We start from the raw sequence: 22101 nt of genomic DNA on the forward strand, positions 1-22101 counted from the left end.
TGACAAACACATGTAGAAAAATGACTAGAGAACTGTCTACTACTGTCCTAACAGTAGTTATCCACAAAGGGTGGGTTGACAAGCTGTTTTTTTTTTTTTTTCAAGCAATGAGCCTGTATCATTCTTCTTTAAGTACTTTTTTAAATGACAGGATTCTCTAGATTCTTACTGCTTTCTCTTTTCACCATTTAACTTGTGCTTGTAGAAGAGCAACTACACAGCCAGAGTTTGCAGAAGAAAAGCCTGAAGCTTAAAATATCAATGAACTTGGCAGCAACGTCACAGCGTTATTGAAAGCACACTCAAAAGATCATGAAAAAATGCTGGGTGGGGGATTTACATTCATCTGGTGACAGGTTGTGCCCTCAGTATTTTGAGTTTTTTAGTTCCCAAAAGCCAGTGTCTGTTCTGCAGGCATCCCTGTCCCCTGCCCCGAGTCTTTTGGGTTCTTCCCTGGGAGTCACATGTACCTCCTGCTTTTCTGGGCATGCCTGTCCTGGCCTCCACCTTCCGGACCATTTCTATGTATGGTTGAAACCTTGCTCAGTGTGGCTCCCGAGGGTCTGTCCATCTGTACCTCTCAAAGCAGCGAGCAACAGCTGCCTTGTCACATACCCACTTCTGCCCCCACCTAACTGTAGCGTCTTGGGGGCTGGGCTTGGATGCATTTGCATCTAGTCATGGACTGTGGGCTCAGACCACACATTTGAGATCAAGACCAGCCTCTGCTCCTCATTAGCCATAGGATTTACCCTCCCTGCTTTATTTTCCACACCCGCAAGATTAGAATGGTAATTACAGCACCCCCTTCATGTGGCCAGCTTAAGGATGGTATGAGAATCTGTTATTCCTTTAGCTCAAGATTTGACAAGCTCAAGATTTAATTATTCAGAATAATTAAATCAAGTGCCTTATGGTGTTGGGATCCAAAGAGAACCAGACCCAGCCCTGCCTTCAAGGAACCCTTGATACTGCCAGAGCCATTTCTGGGTCGCTTGTGTCCATGGTGGAAGTCATAGAGACCCATTTCAAACCAAGAGGCAGGAGGTAAAAGTCTTGGTGGATGTCAACATAGTTCACAGTGGAATTGGATTTCATGGGGCACCCATCACGCAGTCCTGAGGCCTAGGTGTTGCTCAGGAACGAAGTCAAAGGCTGTTCAGCCTGGTGTGCTCTGACGCCACCCATCGAGACCCCCAAGGCCATGCGGTACAGAAGGCAGGGCAGCGCCACTCCCTCCCACTCCACAAATCCAGGGCCTAAGTAAGATGCAGGGAGCACATTCTCCATGATTTCCACGTCCTGGAGGCAGAACTGGGTTTTCAAACTAGTATATGCACAGACTTATCAGGGAGCTGGGTCGTGGAGGATGTTGGCCACATCCCTACGGCACACACAGCTCTGTCCTACCTGGGTTGCAGAGACCCAGCCCTCCTCCCTATGAAGGCAGCTCCTAGTAAATGAAATACTGACCAGCTCGCCTAAACCCAGATCACAGGTGTAATGTAATGAAAAGCTAGTCGCTCCTGGCAGCCGTTTTCACTGATGAACAGTTGAGGCTGTCACATTAATTTCAGCCGCATATGCTGGTGACAGGGCACCATGCAGTGCACCCCAGAGGCTTATTAAAAAGAACAGCCACCCCTGGGGCCCCTTGGCGGGTGCCGTCACAGCCCGCCTTCGCCCCAACTCTCCCGGTGCTGCTGTAGATGCCAGCAGCGGCAAGGACGGAGATGGAGTTTCTGAAATGAATACCAAGCGTGTGTGTCAGTCCCCACGCATGGCCTGGCAGGGGGCTCATTACCGCAGCTTACATCCTTCTCCTGGGAGGGGAGGAGGCAGTGCCATGGGGACGCATGGGCTGTTTGCTAAGTGACCGTGGTGTCCCAGGAGTTTTTTCTCCATTTTCTCCAGTTGCCTTCCAGATGAGCTCAGAGCCAGGTGCAGCCCAGGGGAACTGATGTCCCCAGAGTTTCCCAGGTTGGTGGCAATGGACCCTGCAACCCAGGAGGGCCCGGCCCCTCGTGGATTTGCGGATGAATCCTCTGTACCATTTCCTTCCCGTGTTCTCTGCCCAGTAGTTAGAACTGCATTTCTAAGTCTATTCCCTCCCTGTGTGACTTCAAAATGGCTCTGGTAATACCAGGTCTGAGGAGTAAGATCAAGGTCTTACCTGAACACAGGGTTCGCAGAGGAGTGAACCCTGCCAGAGGTGGCCAAAGCCAAGTTCAGCAGTGAAGGGTGAGGGTATCCAAGTAAGCAGCACCCCCACGAGCCGCGCTCAATCCCAGCAACCAACGTGACACCCTCGGCTTTGTCTCAAGAACCTGCAAGGGAGATCCTGTGATTTCCCCTTCATGTATTGTTGCACCATTTTTTAAAACAGCTCAAGGTACAGTTGAACCATTTGAAGTGCACGCAGCTTGGTAGTTTGACTTTGATTCCCCTTCACAGGCGAGGAATCCGAGTCCCAGAGAAGAGCATCGTGACCGGCCCAAATACCCGTGCTGGTAAATGACACGGCCGGGAGTCATCTCAGACTTTGTCCCCACGGCCCCTGCTTTCTGCCCAGAGACAGGGACAAAGGTCCCTGACCTGAGAGCTTCAGGCTATCAGGGTCTTCCCTGAGGGGCTCTTTCACCCCGGGAAAGTCTAGATTTACAGATACTGCCCTCTTGGAGTCAGGTTTGAGATGGAAGCCTACCATGGTAGTGTTTCTCATTTTTACGGCATAGTTCGGTGAATTTTGACAAATGCATGGAGTCCTGTGGCCGCCACCATCAAGGTACGGAACAGCTCCTTTACCCCCCAAATCCCCTAGCGTTCTTCTATAGCTAGCGTTCTTCTATAGTCAACCCCTGGCAACCCCAATGTGTTCTCTGTTGCTCCTAGTTTTGCCTTTTCCGGAGCAGCCTATGAATGGACTCAGCTGTGGGGCAGCTCTGGGAATTTGACAATGCGCTTGAGATTTGTCCATGTTACAAAAACCAGCATAGTAAGCAGCAAACATTCACCCAATACGAGGGGCAGCAAAGGAACGAGGGCTGATATTTAAGAAAAGCTTCTCAAATTCTTCAATGTGCCTTTAAAAGCGGGTTCATGAATATTGTTGCAAAGGCCAAGTTCACCGAAAAATAAAGGTACTGAATGTCATATAGGAAGTGCACAGAAGACAGTAACAATGGAGCCTGGGAAAGGGCACGGCCTGTCCTCATCGCAGCTCCAGGTGGGGTGACTCTGGGCTAACGGATGTCACTTCCTACAATCAAGATGCTGGGATTCTGACGCTCACACCCTGAAAGTGGCCTCCTGGTACCCACCCTCCGGCTACCGGAGGAGCGTCGGGATCTGGATCCATGGCTCTGAAAGTCTGCTTTGGAGAAAGTCACCCTAGAGGCGTGGCCACTATCCTGAGCCAGTCCTTTATCACCACCTTGGTATTTCAGCCATAATGGTGAAAATAGATGGGGACTGGATTTTGTTTCTTGTAGTATGTCCTTCATTAGTAAATTTAGCAACCGAATAGGGTGAATAACAATTGGCTCAAGGAATAGGGCCAGTAAATGGGGGGACTCTGGGAGTCCAAGAGGGGCAGATCACGAGGTCAGCAGATCAAGACCATCCTGGCAAACACAGTGAAACCCCGTCTCTACTAAAAATACAAAAACTAGCTGGGCATGGTGGCAGGCGCCTGTAGTCCCAGCTACGCAGGAGGCGGAGGCAGGAGAATGGCGTAAACCCGGGAGGCGGAGCTTGCACTGAGCTGAGATCCAGTCACTGCACTCCAGCCTGGGCGACAGAGCAAGACACCATCTCAAAAACAAAAAAAAAACTGGGACACTGCTCCCCAAGTCTGAAAGATGTTGAGACATCTCGCAGCACTAGCTGAGGGGTTTGCACCCTCGTGTGGTGGCTTCGTTAGGCCTCCTATCACATCCCACAGGCTGTCCTGGCCCCTAGAAACTGAGTCTTTTCTCTTAAACTCCCCAGAGCCAAGAGGAACACGAAGAATGCCAGAGATGGCACTCTCTCATTGTTGACGGAACGGCCACGATTTCCTAACCCTCATTCGCTGAGCTGTCTTAAGACTGGAACCCCCACCCATTTGCTGACTGCCTTTTATTTCTTCAGGCTGTCCGTAAATATCCCTGCTGAATACCCGTCTCTCCCCATCTACGTAGCCCTCTGAGGCCTCTGCTGTATCGGGACCAGGCGGCAGAACACCTGCAATGTCTAGACACTGATCTTGTTCCAGAAAGACGAGGATGGGCTTTTCAGAGAAGGTTCCCTCGGCTCCCTCTAGCCCCCTTCCCCCGGGGCAGGGAGTTGAGGGGTTGCACTGGGAACAGGAGGTAGTTTGGGAAGTATGCTGTATTTTGGGAGTTTGTAAAATATTTGTAGACGCCTCCTTGGCTGGGTAGGGTGGCTCATGCCCATAATCCCAGCACTTGGGAGACTGAGGTGAGAGGATCGCTTGAACCCAGGAGTTTGAGACCTTCCTAGGCCCCATAGGGAGACCCCGCATCTCTAGAAGAGAAAAAAAAGTTTCTACCCAGTTTCTTTGGCATATTTGATGCTTCTAGCACTAAAAGTTGCTATGAATTTGCTGGCCAGACTTCACTGGTGCCTCTTACCTTCTTATTGCAGGCTAGCAAAAGAGCCATATCTATTTCTAATTATTGCCAACCGCATACATATGCACTGAGTGATGTATGATGGGCACTATTATCCTCACTTCATACATCAGAAAGATGTGTCTTGCAGAGGTTATGCATCTTTCTCCAAGGTCTATAGTGTCTAACAGAAGGAACCCAAGTTTTCTGACTCTGAATATGGACTTAAGGCCTTTGGCAATCCATTCTTATGGATTGCTGTCAAGACCCCCTTTTTCTTGTTTGCAAAACTAGAACAAACCTAGCCCCAGCATTAACAGAGTCCCTGCTGGCGAGCAGGAACAGAACGTACCTTGTCCATGCATTCGTCTCTTGCTTAGGCCCCAGAGCTGCAAGCCCACTTTGTTAAAAAATGCAGTCATGCCAGATAAGAGACAGCCTGCTTCTTGGTGGCTAGCTTCTATCAGTGAAGCTGGGTAAGAAATGGTGCCGTCATTCCAGAAGTCTCAGTGGTATACGAGGCAGAAGTCGCCACCTAACAAGGGCTATGGGGGATGGCAATTTCACTCTGAGGATGCTGTTGGGAGGAGGCATCTGCAGCAGGGGCTGGAGGGAGCCTTGGTTTTTTTTTTTTTTTTTTTTTTTTTTTTTTTTTTTTTGAGACGGAGTCTCGCTCTGTCGCCCAGGCTGGAGTGCTGTGGCCGGATCTCAGCTCACTGCAAGCTCCGCCTCCCGGGTTCACGCCATTCTCCTGTCTCAGCCTCCCGGGTAGCTGGGACTACAGGCGCCGCCACGTCGCCCGGCTAGTTTTTTGTAGTTTTTAGTAGAGACGGGGTTTCACCGTGTTAGCCAGGATGGTCTCGATCTCCTGACCTCGTGATCCGCCCGTCTCGGCCTCCCAAAGTGCTGGGATTACAGGCTTGAGCCACCGCGCCCGGCCGGAGCCTTGGTTTTAAAGGGGGGAAAAAAAAATCAATGGGTCTTATTGAAGGCTGTCATTGTAAATGCAAGGCCTTTCAGCTTCCCTGTAAAGTGTCTGACTACAGCCCATATCTCTACTGTTGGATGCCGGTCCTGGAGTCAGCGTGGCACTGGCCTCATCTCTCCCCTGTAGGGGAGGGGCCCAGTGGGGGAATGTGGGGTCTCCTTCCCTTCATCGCTAAGTAGTGGCCCTGTCTCTTCTATCCACATCAGCCCGCTTCCTTGCCCAGTTTACACACTCCTAGTCCCACCCACCCCACACCTTCAGATCGTGCTATTCAGCCACACAGCATTACCAGTATTAGACTATTCTCGACCTACAAAGATGGCGGTTGCAAGAGATTCAGGCTCATATGTCAGCAGCCGCCAGCACTCTCCGCTCAAGCCCACTGTGCCCAGCAGTCCAGGTTTTCCGTCCATCACACACTCACTGAAGCCCCTATTCCATGCAGATTTCTGCAGGTGTGATCCTCTCAACTTGTCCCGAATGAAGCCCATCGTCTGGCACCCTCGTCTGCCCATCCTCACCCTGGGTTCTCAGGAACCATCACAGCAGCCCTGCTGCCAGCCCACCCAGGTCCACCCGTCTCACCACCCACCAAGCCTGTGTCCCAAGACATGGCTCTGCTCCACAGGGCCAGGAGGACTGAAGCATCTGCATGTCACATGAGACCACTGTCACACTGTGAACCAAAGCAGCCAACACTCACTGGGAGTCCCCAGGTGCCAGGCTCGGACATCAGACAGATACAGCCCTGTGACTGCTCAAGTACACGCCCTGAGCTAACCCTGCGTTCCAGGCGGAGGAAGCAGCTAGGCTGGGTCTGCCCGGCTACAAGTCCACCCCTCCCCCACAGGCCCGCCACTTCACCTGTACTCATCTTCACAGCTACAGGGCCCTTCGGACAGTGACCCTCAGCTCACTCCTGCTCACCCTCCACATACCTCTCTTCCGGGAAGCCCTCTGTGCCCTGCTCCGAACCACCTGGGTTCCCCCTCATTGGGGCAACCCCCCCCCATGCTTCTATCCCAGTGATCTGTCCAGGGTCTGCCCTCCCCATCCTCAATGGGACTGTGGCTCTCCAAGCCCAAGGCCACTTCTGCACCCCTTCGTGCCCAGCATGGTGTGTGGTGGCACAGCCCCTATGTGTTTGAATGTTCAATGCTGCCTACTCATTGTCACTGCAGGCACTGGATCCCCATGATGCTTAAAACCACCCTACCTTTATTCTGTCCAAGGCTCAGATAGCAGGCATTTGCCTACAGAAACACAGCTAGTTGGTGGCTTCAGGCAGCCCTAGAATCCCTACCACAGCACTTGGATGTGCTCTCGGTTGTCGTCCCCAAATGACAGACAAGGAAACGAAGCCTCAGACAGCACCATCCACAGCAGGACTGAACAGAGGCATCTGCCTCAGAGCCCCACCCTCTCTCCACCCCTGCGCATGGCAGGTACTGTTTGTTATGAAAGCATCCTCGCCCCACCAACTGGTACCTCTTCTCTCACAACCAGCAAGGCACTGGCCTCTCCCAACCACTCTCAGAGCCCGTTACCTCCAGGGCTCCTCCCCAGGCTCTGGACATTGCAGGCCAAGTTCATCCTGGCTGTGCTGACCGATGGCGGTGGTTGCAGGCTAAGGAGTAGCTGGTCAGACCCTGGATCTGAATAGCGTGACAGGAGGGGATTGTGAGGGCATCGCTTTAAACAGACATTTACATCCAAGGCTGCCTTTATCTTTCTAAGAATCAGTCCCCCTACACCGTGAGCAAAGACCTCCTTCCAGCATCTTCAAACCCTCCTCTCAGAAGGCTCCAGGGATAAAGAGGCTTCTGGTAAGGCGGGTCATCCTTTGAAGTAAGAGGGGCATGTATGCTTTGGGCCTGCGGCCAGACGCCCACCTAGAGGAGGAATGGGTGGCACATACCAGGCTGGACGGGCTCACAGATGATTCAGGGCATCTCCAGCTTTGCTCAAGGTCAAATGTTTTTTTCATCCATGCACAGAAGGAAAAGCACAACTTGACTTATAGAAGGCAATCATTAAAAGGGGTCTTTCATTTTGTTAGCTTATCAGGGTGTCAAACTTGAAATGAGAGGTATTTCACTCGCAGTGGTTGTGTCCCTGGAACGGTGCAACGCAAACCAGATCATCATAAAAAGAATCACTCCTGAGATGCATGAAGACACATTGGGGTATTTCAGGGAACACTGCGGGAACCCTCTAGGGGAATGGATTTCTTTACGAACCCAAGTCTCCCCTTAACTCATGTGGTATGTGAAACTGCGCTTGGAGACAGCTGGGGGTGGATGATCCTGATCTGACACTTACTTGCTAGGTGGCCCTCTTCCTCCCTGAGCCACAAATAGGGCGGAGCTAGCTGTGGACAGGGTCCTGTCTACCCTTGTAGGATCCAGAGGGCTCACATCCAGAAAGCTATGACAGCACACAGGTGCTCAGGATACAAGAGTGAACACTGGTCCTAGTAGGTTTTTGTCTTGTTTTAAAGCATTTTGTCCCAGTGAGATATTTATTGGAGACAGTTTTTCTTATGTCTGTTTTCTAACATCTGTAATCTTAGCACTTAGAGATCATTCTTATCAACTGCTGCATCCTGTTGATGTTTACTTCCTATTCCAATAGCCTGTGATGGACAGAACATTCCCAGCCCCAGATTTTACGTGTCCCCTTAGCTAACAAAGGGGACTTTTCAAGTGTGGTTAAGGATTAGCCAGGCACAGTGGCTCACACCTGTAATCCCAGCACTTTGGGAGGTTGAGCATGAGGATCACTTGAGACCAGCCTGAGCAACAGAGCAAGACCCCATCTCTACAAAAAGCTTAAACAATTAGCCAGGCATGGTGGCTAGTGCCTACAGTCCCAGCTGCTCAGGCAGCTGAGGTGGGAGGATCACTTGAGCCCAGGAGATTGAGGCTGCAGCGAGCTATGACTGCACCATTGCACTCTAACCTAGGCAAGAGAGTTGAGACTCTGTCCCAAGAAAAGAGTTTTTTAAAAATGCAACTGCAACATGGGACTGCCTGCTGAGCCCCCTCCTCTCTCAGGGTACAGCCTCCTGGCCTCTACTCTGTCCCCTCAGAAGTGTGCCCTGGGACCCACACATGCTGTGCTGCTGTGTGTTGCTTCAGAACCAGGATCGGTGTCCCCCTCCTGGTGGTATCTTCCGTTGTTCCTGGTTGTTAAACACAGTACCATGCCCAGCCACCTTATAACTAGACCGGGGCCTAGGGCCTGATGATTTCCTCAGGATCAGTTCCACAGGAAGTCCCTCTGCTGTGTTTTGGTACACATCTTTTATGACTTTACAGTGTTCTCCAAAGTCACCTTGGACTTGGAACTGTACCTTTGCTGGAAAATGAAAGAAAACATGGGGAAGAAATCTATGCCTAGAACATTCTTTCATAACCTTAAAATGCAGCCGGAACACTGGTACCATGAGCTGCCTCAGACTCACAGCCAAGCTTGGTTGGAGCCTCGCAGTGCTTTAAAAACATAGAAAGTTTATGTGACAATACGGGTTTCTCATTTCTCCAGGGGGCACTTACCAGTCAGAGGCTGCTCCAGTAAGCCGGCCCACAGTCCCCAAGCACATCTCTCCTGCTGCCCACACACCTGGCTCCCTTCCCGGCCCGTGGTCATTTTCGTCTGAACCCCCAGACTTAAGCTGATTCTCTCTCTGCTCTTCCAGCGACATCGCCCCACCCGGAGAGCCTGTGAACAAGAACAGCCGGGCCAAAGCGGCTTCCCGCTTCCCCAAACTGTCCCGAGGTCAGCTCCGGGAGACGCGCAATGTGGAGCCCCAGAGCGGCGACCTCTGACCTCGATGGAACCCCAGCCACGGGCCCTATGCGTCGCGCCAGCTGCCTCCACCCCAGCCCCTGCCGCTGACCCCTCACCTCGGCGTGACGACCACGCCCACCCGGTGACCCTGAGAGCACACGATCCACACCAGTTACACGACACCCTGATTAAAGTGGTCAGTCTTGGAGCCACATGGTCCCTGACCCCAGAGAGCAAGGCCGTGCCTCGCTGGACAGACTGCAACACGCGGTCCTTCTGCTCCTGGGGTCTGCCCTGGGCTGCAGGGACTGTTCGTTCACCTCCCAGCAGTTCAGGACTGACAGGAGGGTGCCCCCTGGGTGAGATGCACAGCTTATCCCTTAACCCAGGAAGGTTCCTGTAGAGCCAACCTCTCCACTCTTTTCCACACGGGGCCTAGAATGACTTTTTGCTGTTTCAAGTTATTGTCTGGCCCAACGTAGGGATGCCTGGAATTGGCAGCGGGGAGGGGATCTGGTTCCTTTTACTGCATTCTCCACCAACGGTCATTAGACACCCAGCCGTGTCACCTCTCACTTTTCCCGAGGGATATTCCTGTGGCCTTGGCAAGGAGCCATTAGTGGTGTTTGAGTTCAGAGAACTTCCCCTATCTTCCCCACGGCTGGCTTCAGGAAGGACCAGTGCCCTCAGGAGCCTGAGGCCACCAAGGCCCTCACCAGGCTTGGAGGGGGGACTTGGACATCTGACCCAGTCATCAGCAGCAACCTGATAACCCGGCATCATCCAGCTTGTCCAAAGTGGCCTTGGCCTCACCATCATGAGACACTTGGCTCAGGGAACCACTAGTATAAGGTTCCATGGTTTTCAAACCAGGCTCCGTATCTGTGTACTTGGACCCAGCATGGACACTGAACAGATCATGTTTCTCTCCACTTAAGACGTTTTCTATCCCCTGTCTGCCCAGCTAACGTTATCCTTGGGAAGAGAATTCTGCATCCCTTAAGATGGAGTCCTCTACTTCCTTCCATGCTAGGATGGCTCTCAGCGTACAGGGATCCTTGGCGGGTGGAGAGGAGGATAGGGACCAGCAACTGGGCGGCCCCTGAGGCTCCTCCTCCAGTGAGCTCACACCAGAGCCCCTCGCAGGACGAGGGCTATTCTTACATGCTCAGCACCGTTGAGGCAGTTTGCATTTCTGGGGTAAAATAACCAGGTAGGTCATGAAATGCACTATGCAAGAAAAAGTTAGTGCATTCCGCCTTAAGCTGACGCAGAGACGCAGTGAAACCTGAGGACAGAATCGGGTGGAAGGCGATAGTTAGACGGCAAGCCATGGGCTTGTCCTGGACCTGCTTCAACTCAGTGGCTTAAAATGTGTACTACCCAGGTGAGCATAGAGCATTTCCTGGCTCGAGAAACTCTCTGGAGAATCATCTGGAAGGTTTATGCTGTGTGTTCCCCTCGTAGCCAGGAGGAAGATTTTCATGGCGTTTAAGGGTGAGATCACTCACACACAGCCCGCTCCCCCCGCCCCCCCCCCCCCCCAAAGAAGCCGAGGCCTATATGACTTCCTAGGGAACTTTGGGCCAGGTAAGCCATGCCCTGGTGAGACTCAATGAGCCGGAGTGTGCATGCAGGTAAGGACCCTGCAGTCAGTTTGTGAGTCTGGAGGACCCGAGATATCCCGAAAAGGCAGCCTGGTCTCTGTCCCACTCACCTACCAACGTTGCTGCGATATATATGGTTTTTTTTTTTGTTTTTTTTTTTGAGACGCAGTCTCGTTCTGTTGCTGAGGCTGGAGTGCAGCGGCCCAATATCTGCTCACTGCAAGCTCCGTCGCCTCCCGGGTCCACGCCATTCTCCTGCCTCAGCCTCCCGAGAAGCTGGGACTACAGGCGCCCACCACCACGCCTGGCTAATTTTTTTTGTATTTTTAGTAGACACGGGGTTTCATCATGTTCGCCAGGATGGTCTTGATCTCCTGACCTCGTGATCCGCCTCGGCCTCCCCAAGTGCTGGCATTACAGGTGTCAGCCACTGCGCCTGGCCAATACACATGCTTTATTGGAAATTCCAGGGCCACAGTGCACATCAGCCCACGTGGCTGGCAACTCTGAGTGTCCTCACAGACTGAGGCAGGGACTGTCTAAAAGCTCAAGCTGCTATCTGGCTCAAGCTGCCGTCTGTCATGGCCCCTCACATTGGGTTTATGCCACATCTCTCGTTTTGAAGTACATGTTTGCTGCCAGCTCAGAGATGGTCTCAGGAAGGCCTCCCTAAGCCAGGGAACTTGCCCTGGAGGTCATCTCCCTGTTCTCTGCTGGATACAGAAAGGAACCTCCCATTTCCAACATGCCCCTGGGCCCAGGCTTATGACCTGCACCTTTTCTGACAGCTACCCCCGAAACACAGGATGTGAATCAGGTCTTGCCCTCTTCTCCAGATACCCCACCAGGAAGCACCTTGGACATTCTGCACATGATGTCAAGAAACCACGCAGAGTCAGTCTCACAGAGTTGACAGATACTAACCCGTGAGAAACAAGCATGCTTTCAGCTGATATTGAATGGGTGGGAGAAACTCTGCCTTCTGCTTTTGATAAAGCTTCATTAGTCACAGAAATCCTGCCCTCCTCTCCCAAATGTGGAGAGCATGTTCCCGGTAGCTACATGGGGACCATCCCAGCTGCCTGCTCCTGCTCCCTCTCCCATGATCATGCACTGACCCTCGAGTCATCGCCCAGATCCAGATCCAGACCATCTCCCCTCATTTTCACTCAGAAATGCTAGTGACTGGCACATGGCAGCAGCTCCCCGAAGCCTTCTCTTTGGAATCCCGTAGAATGTTCTGCAATGATTGGGTTCACCTTGCTGCCCAAGACCCCTGTCCTGCTCTCTAATGTGGTGGGATGAACTTCAGGCAACAGAGACAACTGGCAGGGTTCCCAGTTCCTGGAGAAACGGGGTGGCAATACCCAGGCCTAGCAGGATTGTGGCTGGAACCTGGTGCCCAAAATCCATGCCCTTTAAATGTGTCGTCACCTGCTTCTCAGCCTGGATTCAATTCCAAGGGCTGGCTCAGCCCATGGCCCATCAGTGGCAAAGATACCCCTGCGGATAGGATCCTTTGCACCTCACGTCTGTCTCCTTCACACAAGATGATTACTCGGGGGTTTCCAAAGTCAGCATCTCAGAAAGGAAGCCCCCTCGCCCATTCAGAGGGGAACCAGGGGGGCCTGTCTGTCAAGGGCCTTGGATTTCTGGGACCACGTCTGCTGGGAGGAAGAATTCACGCCGAATCCTTCCCTCCATGGCCTGCTCTGACTCAAACAGAACATCACCGGGTTCCATCTTTTGCATCATCTCATTTCTTCTTCTCCCACAGATTAAAGAAGACTCAGGAAACATAGGGCTGGGCAGAGGTGTCTCTCCTTGAAAGACAACAAACGCTTCCAGGAGGAGAGTTTATAAAGGCTACTAGAAACCTAGCCCAGCCCTGCACTCCTGACCTGAGACAGAACTTTCTTCACCACTCTTCCTGGAATCAGTCTGAAATTCTAGCTTCTTTGGTTTGCACTTAGCAGTATACTCCACTCACGTTGCTGGCAAGCCATTGTAGAGTGTGGAGCTGGGGTTTAAAGCCACCAGCATCTCTGTACCGGCAGGCCCTGGTGGAGGAAGACACTTTCACAGAAGTTCTTACAGGCCGTGGTGGCACCCATCCTCACATCCATTCACCAGTTTCATCTAGGGACCTGCTGGCTGCAAAAGGGATCATCCAGTGAAGTAAGCGAGGGTGCCATCTTGCAAGATCGAGGAAGAGGAGGGATGTGGACTGGGTCCATCACAGCCCTTGGCCTTGCTTTATACCTTGGAACTTATTAAGGTGAATTCTTTGATAACTATTTAATTCTTTAAGGTGAATTCTTTGTTAACTATTTAATTCTTTAGAACCATGGCAGGTAGCATTGGGCTTTAAAACCAGGGGCGCCCAAAAGTCATTTATACCAGGCGGATTGATAGCACGGCTGTAACTGATCCAACAGGCACTGGGACCAGTGATCACAACCCAGGGTTGGAAACAGGAGGGAAGCCCACCAGCCTGCCTCGTTGATGCGCGGCAGCTCTGCCTTCTGGAAACGGCTTATCCTAACAGCCTGAGCCAGGGCTTTGTGGCCCAGGTGAGCTGTGGCTGCCTCTCTTGGTTCTGCATGGGATGATTTATCCACCCCGAGGACCAAGTCATGGGGTTCTAGGCCTCGGCCTTCCCGCCCCACCTGCTCAAGCCCCCGTGGGGCTGCGACTCCATCTGGCCCCTCACAGGGAGGCCCAGCTGTGTTCTCTGTTCCCCTCCCTCTCCGGCCACCCCCAGAATCCATACTTCGTTCCTCCGCCAAGCTCCTATGTGAGCTGCAGCGCCCATGCTGGGGAGGCCCTGCACTCCAGAAGCATCTTCTGAACCTGGCACAGAACTGATGGCAAAGGGCAGGCTGGGTTTTCAGCTCCTGGGACCTGAGCAAGACCCCACCTCACTCCTCCTTCCCCCCGTACATCACACTGGCTAGGAGGCCAGTTGGCCTCCAATGGTAACCCCACTGGGGGGTGCCCATGATCAGGTCCCAGGGAGCCATCTTAGCGGTAAGAGGGCCGCGTATCTACAGTCTGTGATAGTCTGTGTGTACATAAGGTCTAGAAGTCTTCTGGAAATCCCACAAAGGGCAGCCTCGTGCCTGGGTTTCAACCCCTAAGGCAGTTGATTATCTCGACTTTGTCTTGCTGTTTCGCTCAGAATCACGGCAGACATGGGGCATTTCTGGAAGACAGGCATCTGCTATTAGCAAGGCCAATGGTAACATCAAAATATTGTGCATTAATTCATTAAAGCTACTGTTCAATATTTGCTGTTTTCAGACTGGCTTCTGTGATTTTGCACAGTTGTAGCACTGTATATTTTATCTCATTTCTGTGCCAAAAAAGTTCATTTTTTGTAATACACAATGTTGATTATGTTTCTAAAATCAAGCTTCAGCTCCTGGGTCAGTAGGAATGAGGGTGTAGCATCCAGGGTCTCCCGGCTCGGGGCAAACCAGATCCCGTAGCTTATCTTCCCACGGCTGTTGAAATGCACCTGGATCAGTCGTCTCTGGTATTCCTCACTCTAGCCATGAGCCATTGCCATCTTATGGGCCGGATTTGGGTAACTTAATTCTGTAATGGAGCACACGCTTTTTTCTAAATCTCAGCAACCAAGTTGCATATCCTTCCTTATAGCTAGTTTCTCTAGAGAAGCGAAAAAGAAATCTGGCTTCCTCAAAAGATGGTTGAGCGAGCAGCCCTGCTAGCAGAAGATTCTAGATTCACTGGTGGTTTAAGGCCCAGGGATTTAGTTCTTACTGGTGCATACATGTTTTCCCATCCTAATCAGAAAACCACTCACCCAGGCCCCCCGCTTCCCCTCGAACCTGCTCAGCTCTGCCGCTGGTCTCCATGAAAGGGAACCACCACTCATTCATGGTCAGTGTAGGAAAGACAGAGGATGTCCTTGCAAAAATCGGGACTGAGGACAGAAGCACACACAGTGGTGGATCGTACATTTGCACCCAGAGCAACTAAACGCTCAATAAGTGACCCCAGAGACCATAAATTTCCCGGAGTGAAGGGAATGGGGGTAGAGCTAATTAGAGTTTTTATTATCCAGGCTTCATCCGAAGAATGTCGGCCTCTCTTCATCCCTGGCTTAGCCGTCAGGTAGAACACTTACTCATCTGACACCGACTTCTTAGAGAAGCGAGTCTTTTGAGTGTAGGAGCGATGGTAACCCCACTGGGGGGTGCCCATGATCGGGTCCCAGTGAGCCGTCTTAGGGGTAAGAGGACTGTATCTGGAGTCTATGATAGTCTGTGTCTACATAAGGTCTAGAAGTCTGCAGAAACGCCCTGAAACCTGTAGTATTATCTTAAGTACCCTCTTATGTTAAGGTTTACATAATAGGATTTTTAAACAAATGTGTTTAATTTTTTAAGATCTCTTGTATTAAAATTTTCTTTTGGAATAAGATGTGGAAATTTTGTTACAGCCTGGTTGAGATAAACCTCTTTACAATGACAAAATAAAAATGGTGACATTTTATAAATTAGATACTTCAGTGGACGGTCTCTGTCTCAATTCTTTTTCAACAACCGGAGATTGAGGTGAACTTTTAATACATGTGTGATCAACTGAATTGAAACGGAACAAAATCTCATTTTGAGTTAATTATATTAGGCAGATCGGGATAAACTGGCAATGTAGAATTAAAATTTCATATAGGAAAAAAAAAAAAACACCTCATTACAGGTACGTATGTGTTCGCTCCTGTAAGAAACAGACCATTAGGCACCTACTACATACCAGGTGCTGGGCATACAGCAGTAAGACAGGTAAGGTGCACTGTGGGAGTCACAGTGGACACGAAGCAGGCAGATCAAAGACATTTTGTTAAAGAAGTCAACCATCTGGATAATTTCAGACCACAGTAAATATTGCAGAAGAGTGACAGGGATCAGAGATCCTAGGCACTGCTGACATTGGGGACGGGATGATTCTGTTGTGTGGGACTGTCCCATGCATCGTAGGATGCCTCCACCTGCTAGATGCCAGGGACCAGGGACACCCCTTTAGTTAGACAGATGTCCAGACATGGCCAGAGGTCCCCTGGGGTGAAGGGGGAGCCAGTGGAGAGTCATGGGGCTAAGGCCAAGGGGTCCTCTTGGCTAAAGTGGCTTTTTTTTTTTTTTGAGACAGTTTTACTCTTGTTGCCTAGGCTGGAGTGCAATGGCACGGTCTTGGCTCACCGCAACCTCCACCTCGCGGGTTTCAAGCAGTTCTCCTGCTCCAGCCTCCTGAGTAGCTGGAATTACAGGCATGCACCCCCACACCTGGCTAATTTTTTTTTGTATTTTTAGTAGAGATGGGGTTTCTCCATGTTGGTCAGGCTTGTCTCGAACTCCTGACCTCAGGTAGTCCGCCCACCTCAGCCTCCCAAAATACTGGGATTACAAGTGTGAGCCCACTGCACCTGCCTGGCTAAAGTGACTTTTAAAGCTGAGATCTAGAGAATAAGAAGAAATTGTACGCTGCCCCCACACCTACCAAGTAATTCACACTGGCTCAAATACTCAGACCCTATAACAAGATAGTCAAGATTTTTAACCCAGTTATGGTAACTCAGAAAAGAAAGGCTTCTGGGATGAGAATCCAGGTGTAGGGTAAGCTCCCACCAGGGCCGCATGGAGGTCATTGTTACAGATGACCCTCGAAGCCCAGCTGGGCCAAGGCTGCTGTGGGCTGTCACCAATGGAGGCGACATGTAACCATTTTTGTCTGGGGGGTGAGTGACATGGGTACCATGCCAGGCACTCCACAGCTGTGTTGCAGTGGACATCAAATCAGGAGGCCGCACGTAGGGGAGTGCAGAGGGATCTCAGGGCATCGTCTTCAGGCTGCTGCTCCTGCCCCGCACCATCCTAAGTCACCCCCCAATGCCACCACCACCAGCGCTGTCCAGCAGAAATGCCATGTATGCCATTTAAAATTTTCAGCCAGGTACAGTGGCTCAGGCCTGTAACCCCAGCACTTTGGGAGGCTGAAACAGGAAAACAGCTTGAGGCCAGGTATTCAAGACCAGCCTGGACAGCATAGCCAAACCCTGTCTCTACAAAGTTTTTTTTTTTTTTTTTAATTAGCTACACATGGTAGTGTGTGCCTGTCTTCCCAGCTACTCAGGAGGCCAGGGCAGGTAGATCCCCTGAGCCCAGTAGTTCAAATCTGCAGTGAGCAGTGATCATAGCACTGCATTCTGGCCTGGGTGACAGAGATCCTGTTTCACAAAAACAAAAAAATTCTAGTAACCCATTAAAAATACTTTTAAAATGCAGGTGAAAATTATAATAGTATATTTCATTTAACCCGCTACATCCAAGACACTGTCATTTCAGCATGCCATCTTTTGAAACATGTTGATGTATTTTGCATTTGGGGTACTAAGTCTACCAAACTGGTGTTATTTTATGCACTGCACAGCTCAGCTTGGATGAGCTGCATCTCAAGTGCTCTGTGTCCTGTATAACTGGTGTCTCCTGGATTGGGCAGCAGAGCTCTGTGGACCATCATCTCCCAAAACTATGTCAGCCTCATGTCAGACTGTCTAACCAACACTCCATCTGCATCACTTCACAAGCATCTCAAACCAAACTAAAAGTCCTCTCTTTGTTTTCTGCCCTAAAACTGCTCCCACCCGTGACTTTCCCCAGTTGAGGAAGTAGGTGCTCCATCTTAGCAGCTGTAGAGGCCACCAGTCCTTGCCTCTTCCTGTCCCCTAACTCCCATCTAATTGACCAGGTTCTTACTTATTCACTCCCATAAGAAACAGGTACCTAGTGTATACCAGTTGCCAGGCATACAGCAGTGAGCAAGACAGGTAAGGTGCACTATTGCCCTCGGCTCCACCCCTGAAACAGATGTGGATCTGACAGCTTCCAGCACCCTCCACCCCTCACCACCACCATGGTCAGAGCTGCCATTGCCTGTCACGATGTGAGTGCTGCACTGCCCTACCCAGTCACCCCCCCGTGCCATCACACTGCCATTCAGGCTCCTCTCCACGCAGCACCCACTGTGACCTTTAACATTGGTTTGGGTCACTCACTTGATTACAAGCCTCTAGAGGATGCCTGCCCGGCCCGGCCCTGCTCTGCTTCTGGTGAGCTGACCCATGGCAGACAATGCTTTAGGAAGCATTGCTTTAAGAAGCATTGTCCAGGGCTGAGCACAGTGGCTCACGCCTGTACTCCCAACACTTTGGGAGGCCAAGGCAGGCAGATCACGAAGTCAGGAGATCGAGACCATCTTGGCTAACATGATGAAACCCCATCTCTGCTAAAAATAGAAAAAATCAGCGGGGCATGGTAGTGGGCATCTGTAGTCCCAGCTACTCAGGAGGCTAAAGCAGAAGAATGGCGTAAACCCGGGAGGCGGAGACGGAGCTTGCAGTGAGCAGAGATTATGCCACTGCACTCCAGTCTGGGCAACAGAGCAAGACTGTCTCAAAACAAAACAAGAAGTATTGGCTGGGTGCAGTGGCGCACACCTGCAATCCCAGCACTTTTGGAGGCCAAGGCGGGTTGGATCACTTGAGCTCAGGAGTTAGAGACTAGCCTAGGCAACATAGTAAGACTCCATCTATTTAAAAAAAAAAAAAAAGAAAAAAAAGAAAAAAACCAACAAAAAACATGTATGTACACACATATACAAACTAGCCGGATGATTTGGCACATGCCTGTGTCCCAGCAACTCAGGAGGCTGAGGGGGAGGATCGCTCGAGCCCACAAGGCAGAGGCTGCCGTAAACCGTGATCATGCCACTGCACTCCAGCCTGAGCAACAAAGCAAGACAAAGCAAGCCCCAGTCTCAAAACAAAACCCTAAGATCTGCTGTGAAGGGGCAGGGATGTGGTGGGCTGTCATAGAAACTCGTCCTGAGAGTGGCCTCAAGGCCTGCCCCGATAATAAATGCCCCACATTTGTAGCTGAATATTCTGAGGATTCTTTATGATGTTCATGTGATGAGTAATGAATGCATCACTGGGCATCAACCTGGACCTCTGTAACCCTTGATGACATATGCCGACAAGGCCTGGATTGTCCACGTGGACTGTTTTTCCTAGAGTCCCCATACATCTTTGAGATGCCATCTGTGACAGACTGAACAATGGCCCCAGACATCCACACCCAAATGCCCGGAACCTGTGAATGTATGACCTTACAAGGGGCAGTGGGTTGAACAGTATCCCCCATAACTCATGCCTGCCTAGAACCTGAATGTGGCCTTATTTGGAAACAGGGTCTTTGCAAATGTCATCAAAACGAGGTCACAATGCATTCGAGTGGGTACTAGTAATCCAGTGACTGGTGCCCCTGCCGGAAGGGGAAATCTAGACGCAGAGGGAAGACAGCGTGTGAAAACAGGCAGGGACTGCGGTGCAGCAGCTACAACCAAAGAAGCGTCCAGGAATGCTGGCAACCACCAGAGGCCAGGAGAGGGGCACGGGGCGCCCACTCTCAGAGCCCCCAGAAGGAGCCAGCACTACCGACACCTTGAATTCAGACCTCTGGCCTCCAGAACTGAAAGAATACGTTTGTTTTGGGCCACCATCTTATGGTCACTCATGACATCAGCTCCAGGAAGCAATACACGTGGTGCAGGGGCCTTTGCAGATGGGATTAACGGGAGGATCTGGAGATGGGGAGATCATCCCGATCATCCAGGTAGGCCCAGTGGCATCAGAAGGGTCATTGGAAGAGTCAGGAGAGGAGGCGTGATGGTGGTAGGAGAGAGACGAGGAATAGCATTAGAGAGACTTGAAGACGTCACCCTGCTGGCTTGGAAGATGGTGGAAGGGCCTTCAGCCAGGGAATGCAGGCGGCCTCTGGAAGCCAGAAAAGACAGGGAACTAGTGCTCCTTCCAGGTATCACCCTTTAAGTGCCAACCCCAAGGCTAACACGGGCATCCAGCAACTCCTCGAAACTGGCCACCAGTGGTCAGCTGAGGGAGGCAGTGTGGCCAGCATTATGGTAGCCAGGGGTTCCATCTCTCCATGCCAGCCCTACACTGAGCCCTGGGATCTAGAAACAATGAGATAGGCCTGGGGAGGGGCAATTAGGAAATCTGTTTCAAATACCGAGAATAAAGTGCACTGCTGGGTGACACGTGTTGTCTGTGATGATGCTGAGAGCACCTCAAGAATTTACAGTAGCAAAGACAAGGAATCAAGCTAGGTTCCCACCAATGGTGGATCTGATAAAGAAAATGTGCTATAATGGAATACTATGCAGCCATAAAAAGGAACAAAATCACTTCCTGGGCAGCTTCACGAATGCAACTGGAAGCCATTATCCTAAGACAATTCATGCAGGAACAGAAAACCACACCCCACATGTTCTCACAAGGGAAAGCTCAACATCAAGTACACATGGACACGAAGGAAACAACAGACACTAGGGCCTCCTTGGAGCTTGAAAAACTACCCATCAGGTACTAGGGCTTATTACCTGGCTGACAAAATAATCCCTACACCATACCCCATGACACCGAATTTTACCCAGGTAACAAAAATGCACCTCTGAACCTAAAAGTTGGATAAAAAAAGAATTCAGCTTGATGTTATCCTAAAGGATTTAGGTTACATTTCCTGCAGCAAAAACAGGACATGGCCTCTCAACCTGAAAATCATCCTGATGAGTCAAAAACACCGGCTCTTTTCCACACAAGGGAAGAGTGCTCAGTGCTCCCTTAAAAACGAAGGGAGTGCTGACACATGGATAAACCTTGAGGACTCATATGGTTTGGCTCCGTCCCCACCCACATCTCAGGTTGAATTGTAATCCCCAGTGTTGGGGGAGGGACCTGGTGGGAGGTGATTGCATCATGGGGGCAGATTTCCCCTTCGCTGTTCTCTTGATAGCAAGAGAGTTCTCATGAGATCTGGTCATTCAAAAGTGTGTAGCACCTCCCGCTTCACTATCTCTCGTACTCCACCATGATGAGATGTGCCTGCTTCCCCTTCGACTTCTGCCATGATTGTAAGTTTCCCGAGACCTTCCAGCCATACTTCCTGTACAGCCTACTAGAACTGTGGTCAATTAAATCTTTTTATAAATTACCCAGTCTCAGGTAGTTTTTTTTTTTTTTTTTTAAAGACACTCTGTCACCCAGGCTGGAGTGCAATGCTACAATCTCAGCTCACTACAACCTCCACACTCTGGGTTAAAGCGATTCTCCTGCCTCAGCCTCCTCAATAGCTAAGATTACAGGCACACACTACCATGCCCGCTAATTTTTGTATTTAGCAGAGACAGGGTTTCACCATGTTGGTCAGACTGCTGTCAAACTCCTGACCTGAGGTGATCCACCCAGCTTGACCTCCCAAAGTGCTGAGATTACAGGCGTGAGCCACTGTGCCCGGCCTCAGGCAATTCTTTATAGCAACATGAGAATGGACTAATAGCCAGGATATTATGCCGACTAAAATAAACCAGTAAGAATGGGCGTTTCTTTATGAATGCACTTATGGTGTTTCCTAGAAGAGTCAAATTCATAGGGATAGAAGGTAGAGTGCCAGTGACCAGGGGTTGGAGGAAGGGAAGATGAGAAGTTCATGTTTAATGGGTGCGGAGTTTCCGTCTGGGAAGATGAAAGGAATCTGGAGATGGATGACACTGTCAGGCGCATAACCATGTGAATGTACCGAATACCACAGAACAGCACACTGACAAATAGTTAAGATTAGACAGTTTACGTTCCATGTATTTTACCACACTAAAATCCTTAGTCATCAGCCCGATTTCACAGATGAGATTATTGAAGCCCAGAGAGGCAAGAAGCTTACCCGAGTGCCCGCAGCTTCGACGCAGCATGACTGCCAATTCAAACCGAAGCTTTTCCATTCAAAAATCTTAGCCCTGCCCACTGAGTAAAAGGTCAGCTAGGAGGATGATGATGAAATAAGAGTAGAGAGTCTGCCAATGTGGGATTGTTTTCCTATCCTGTGCCATCAACTCCTGTGCCATCAACTGGCTTCGACACCAGTTGAGATGGCCAACCAAGTTTGCTGAAGATTTTAAGTCAGACAAGGGTAACATTTGTCACAGGGCTGTTCAGTGGCTCATGGGC

At 50.7% G+C, this 22101-nt stretch overlaps 1 protein-coding gene across 2 annotated transcripts in view; it reads left to right on the forward strand.

Moving 5' to 3' along the window:
- The window catches only part of SNX29 (sorting nexin 29), a 609178-nt gene extending 597937 nt beyond the window's left edge, over nucleotides 1-11241 (forward strand). Inside the window, exon 22 of one of the 2 annotated variants that reach the window (XM_030924514.1) lies at nucleotides 9302-11241. In XM_030924514.1, coding sequence (XP_030780374.1) covers nucleotides 9302-9431 — 130 coding nt within the window. In that variant the 3' untranslated portion in view covers nucleotides 9432-11241. The remainder of the gene's footprint in view (nucleotides 1-9301) is intronic. The other variant, XM_030924515.1, reaches the window with a different exon arrangement.
- Nucleotides 11242-22101: the final 10860 nt, after the last annotated feature.

Source organism: Rhinopithecus roxellana, chromosome 20, assembly GCF_007565055.1.
Source record: "Rhinopithecus roxellana isolate Shanxi Qingling chromosome 20, ASM756505v1, whole genome shotgun sequence".
NCBI lineage: Eukaryota > Metazoa > Chordata > Mammalia > Primates > Cercopithecidae > Rhinopithecus > Rhinopithecus roxellana.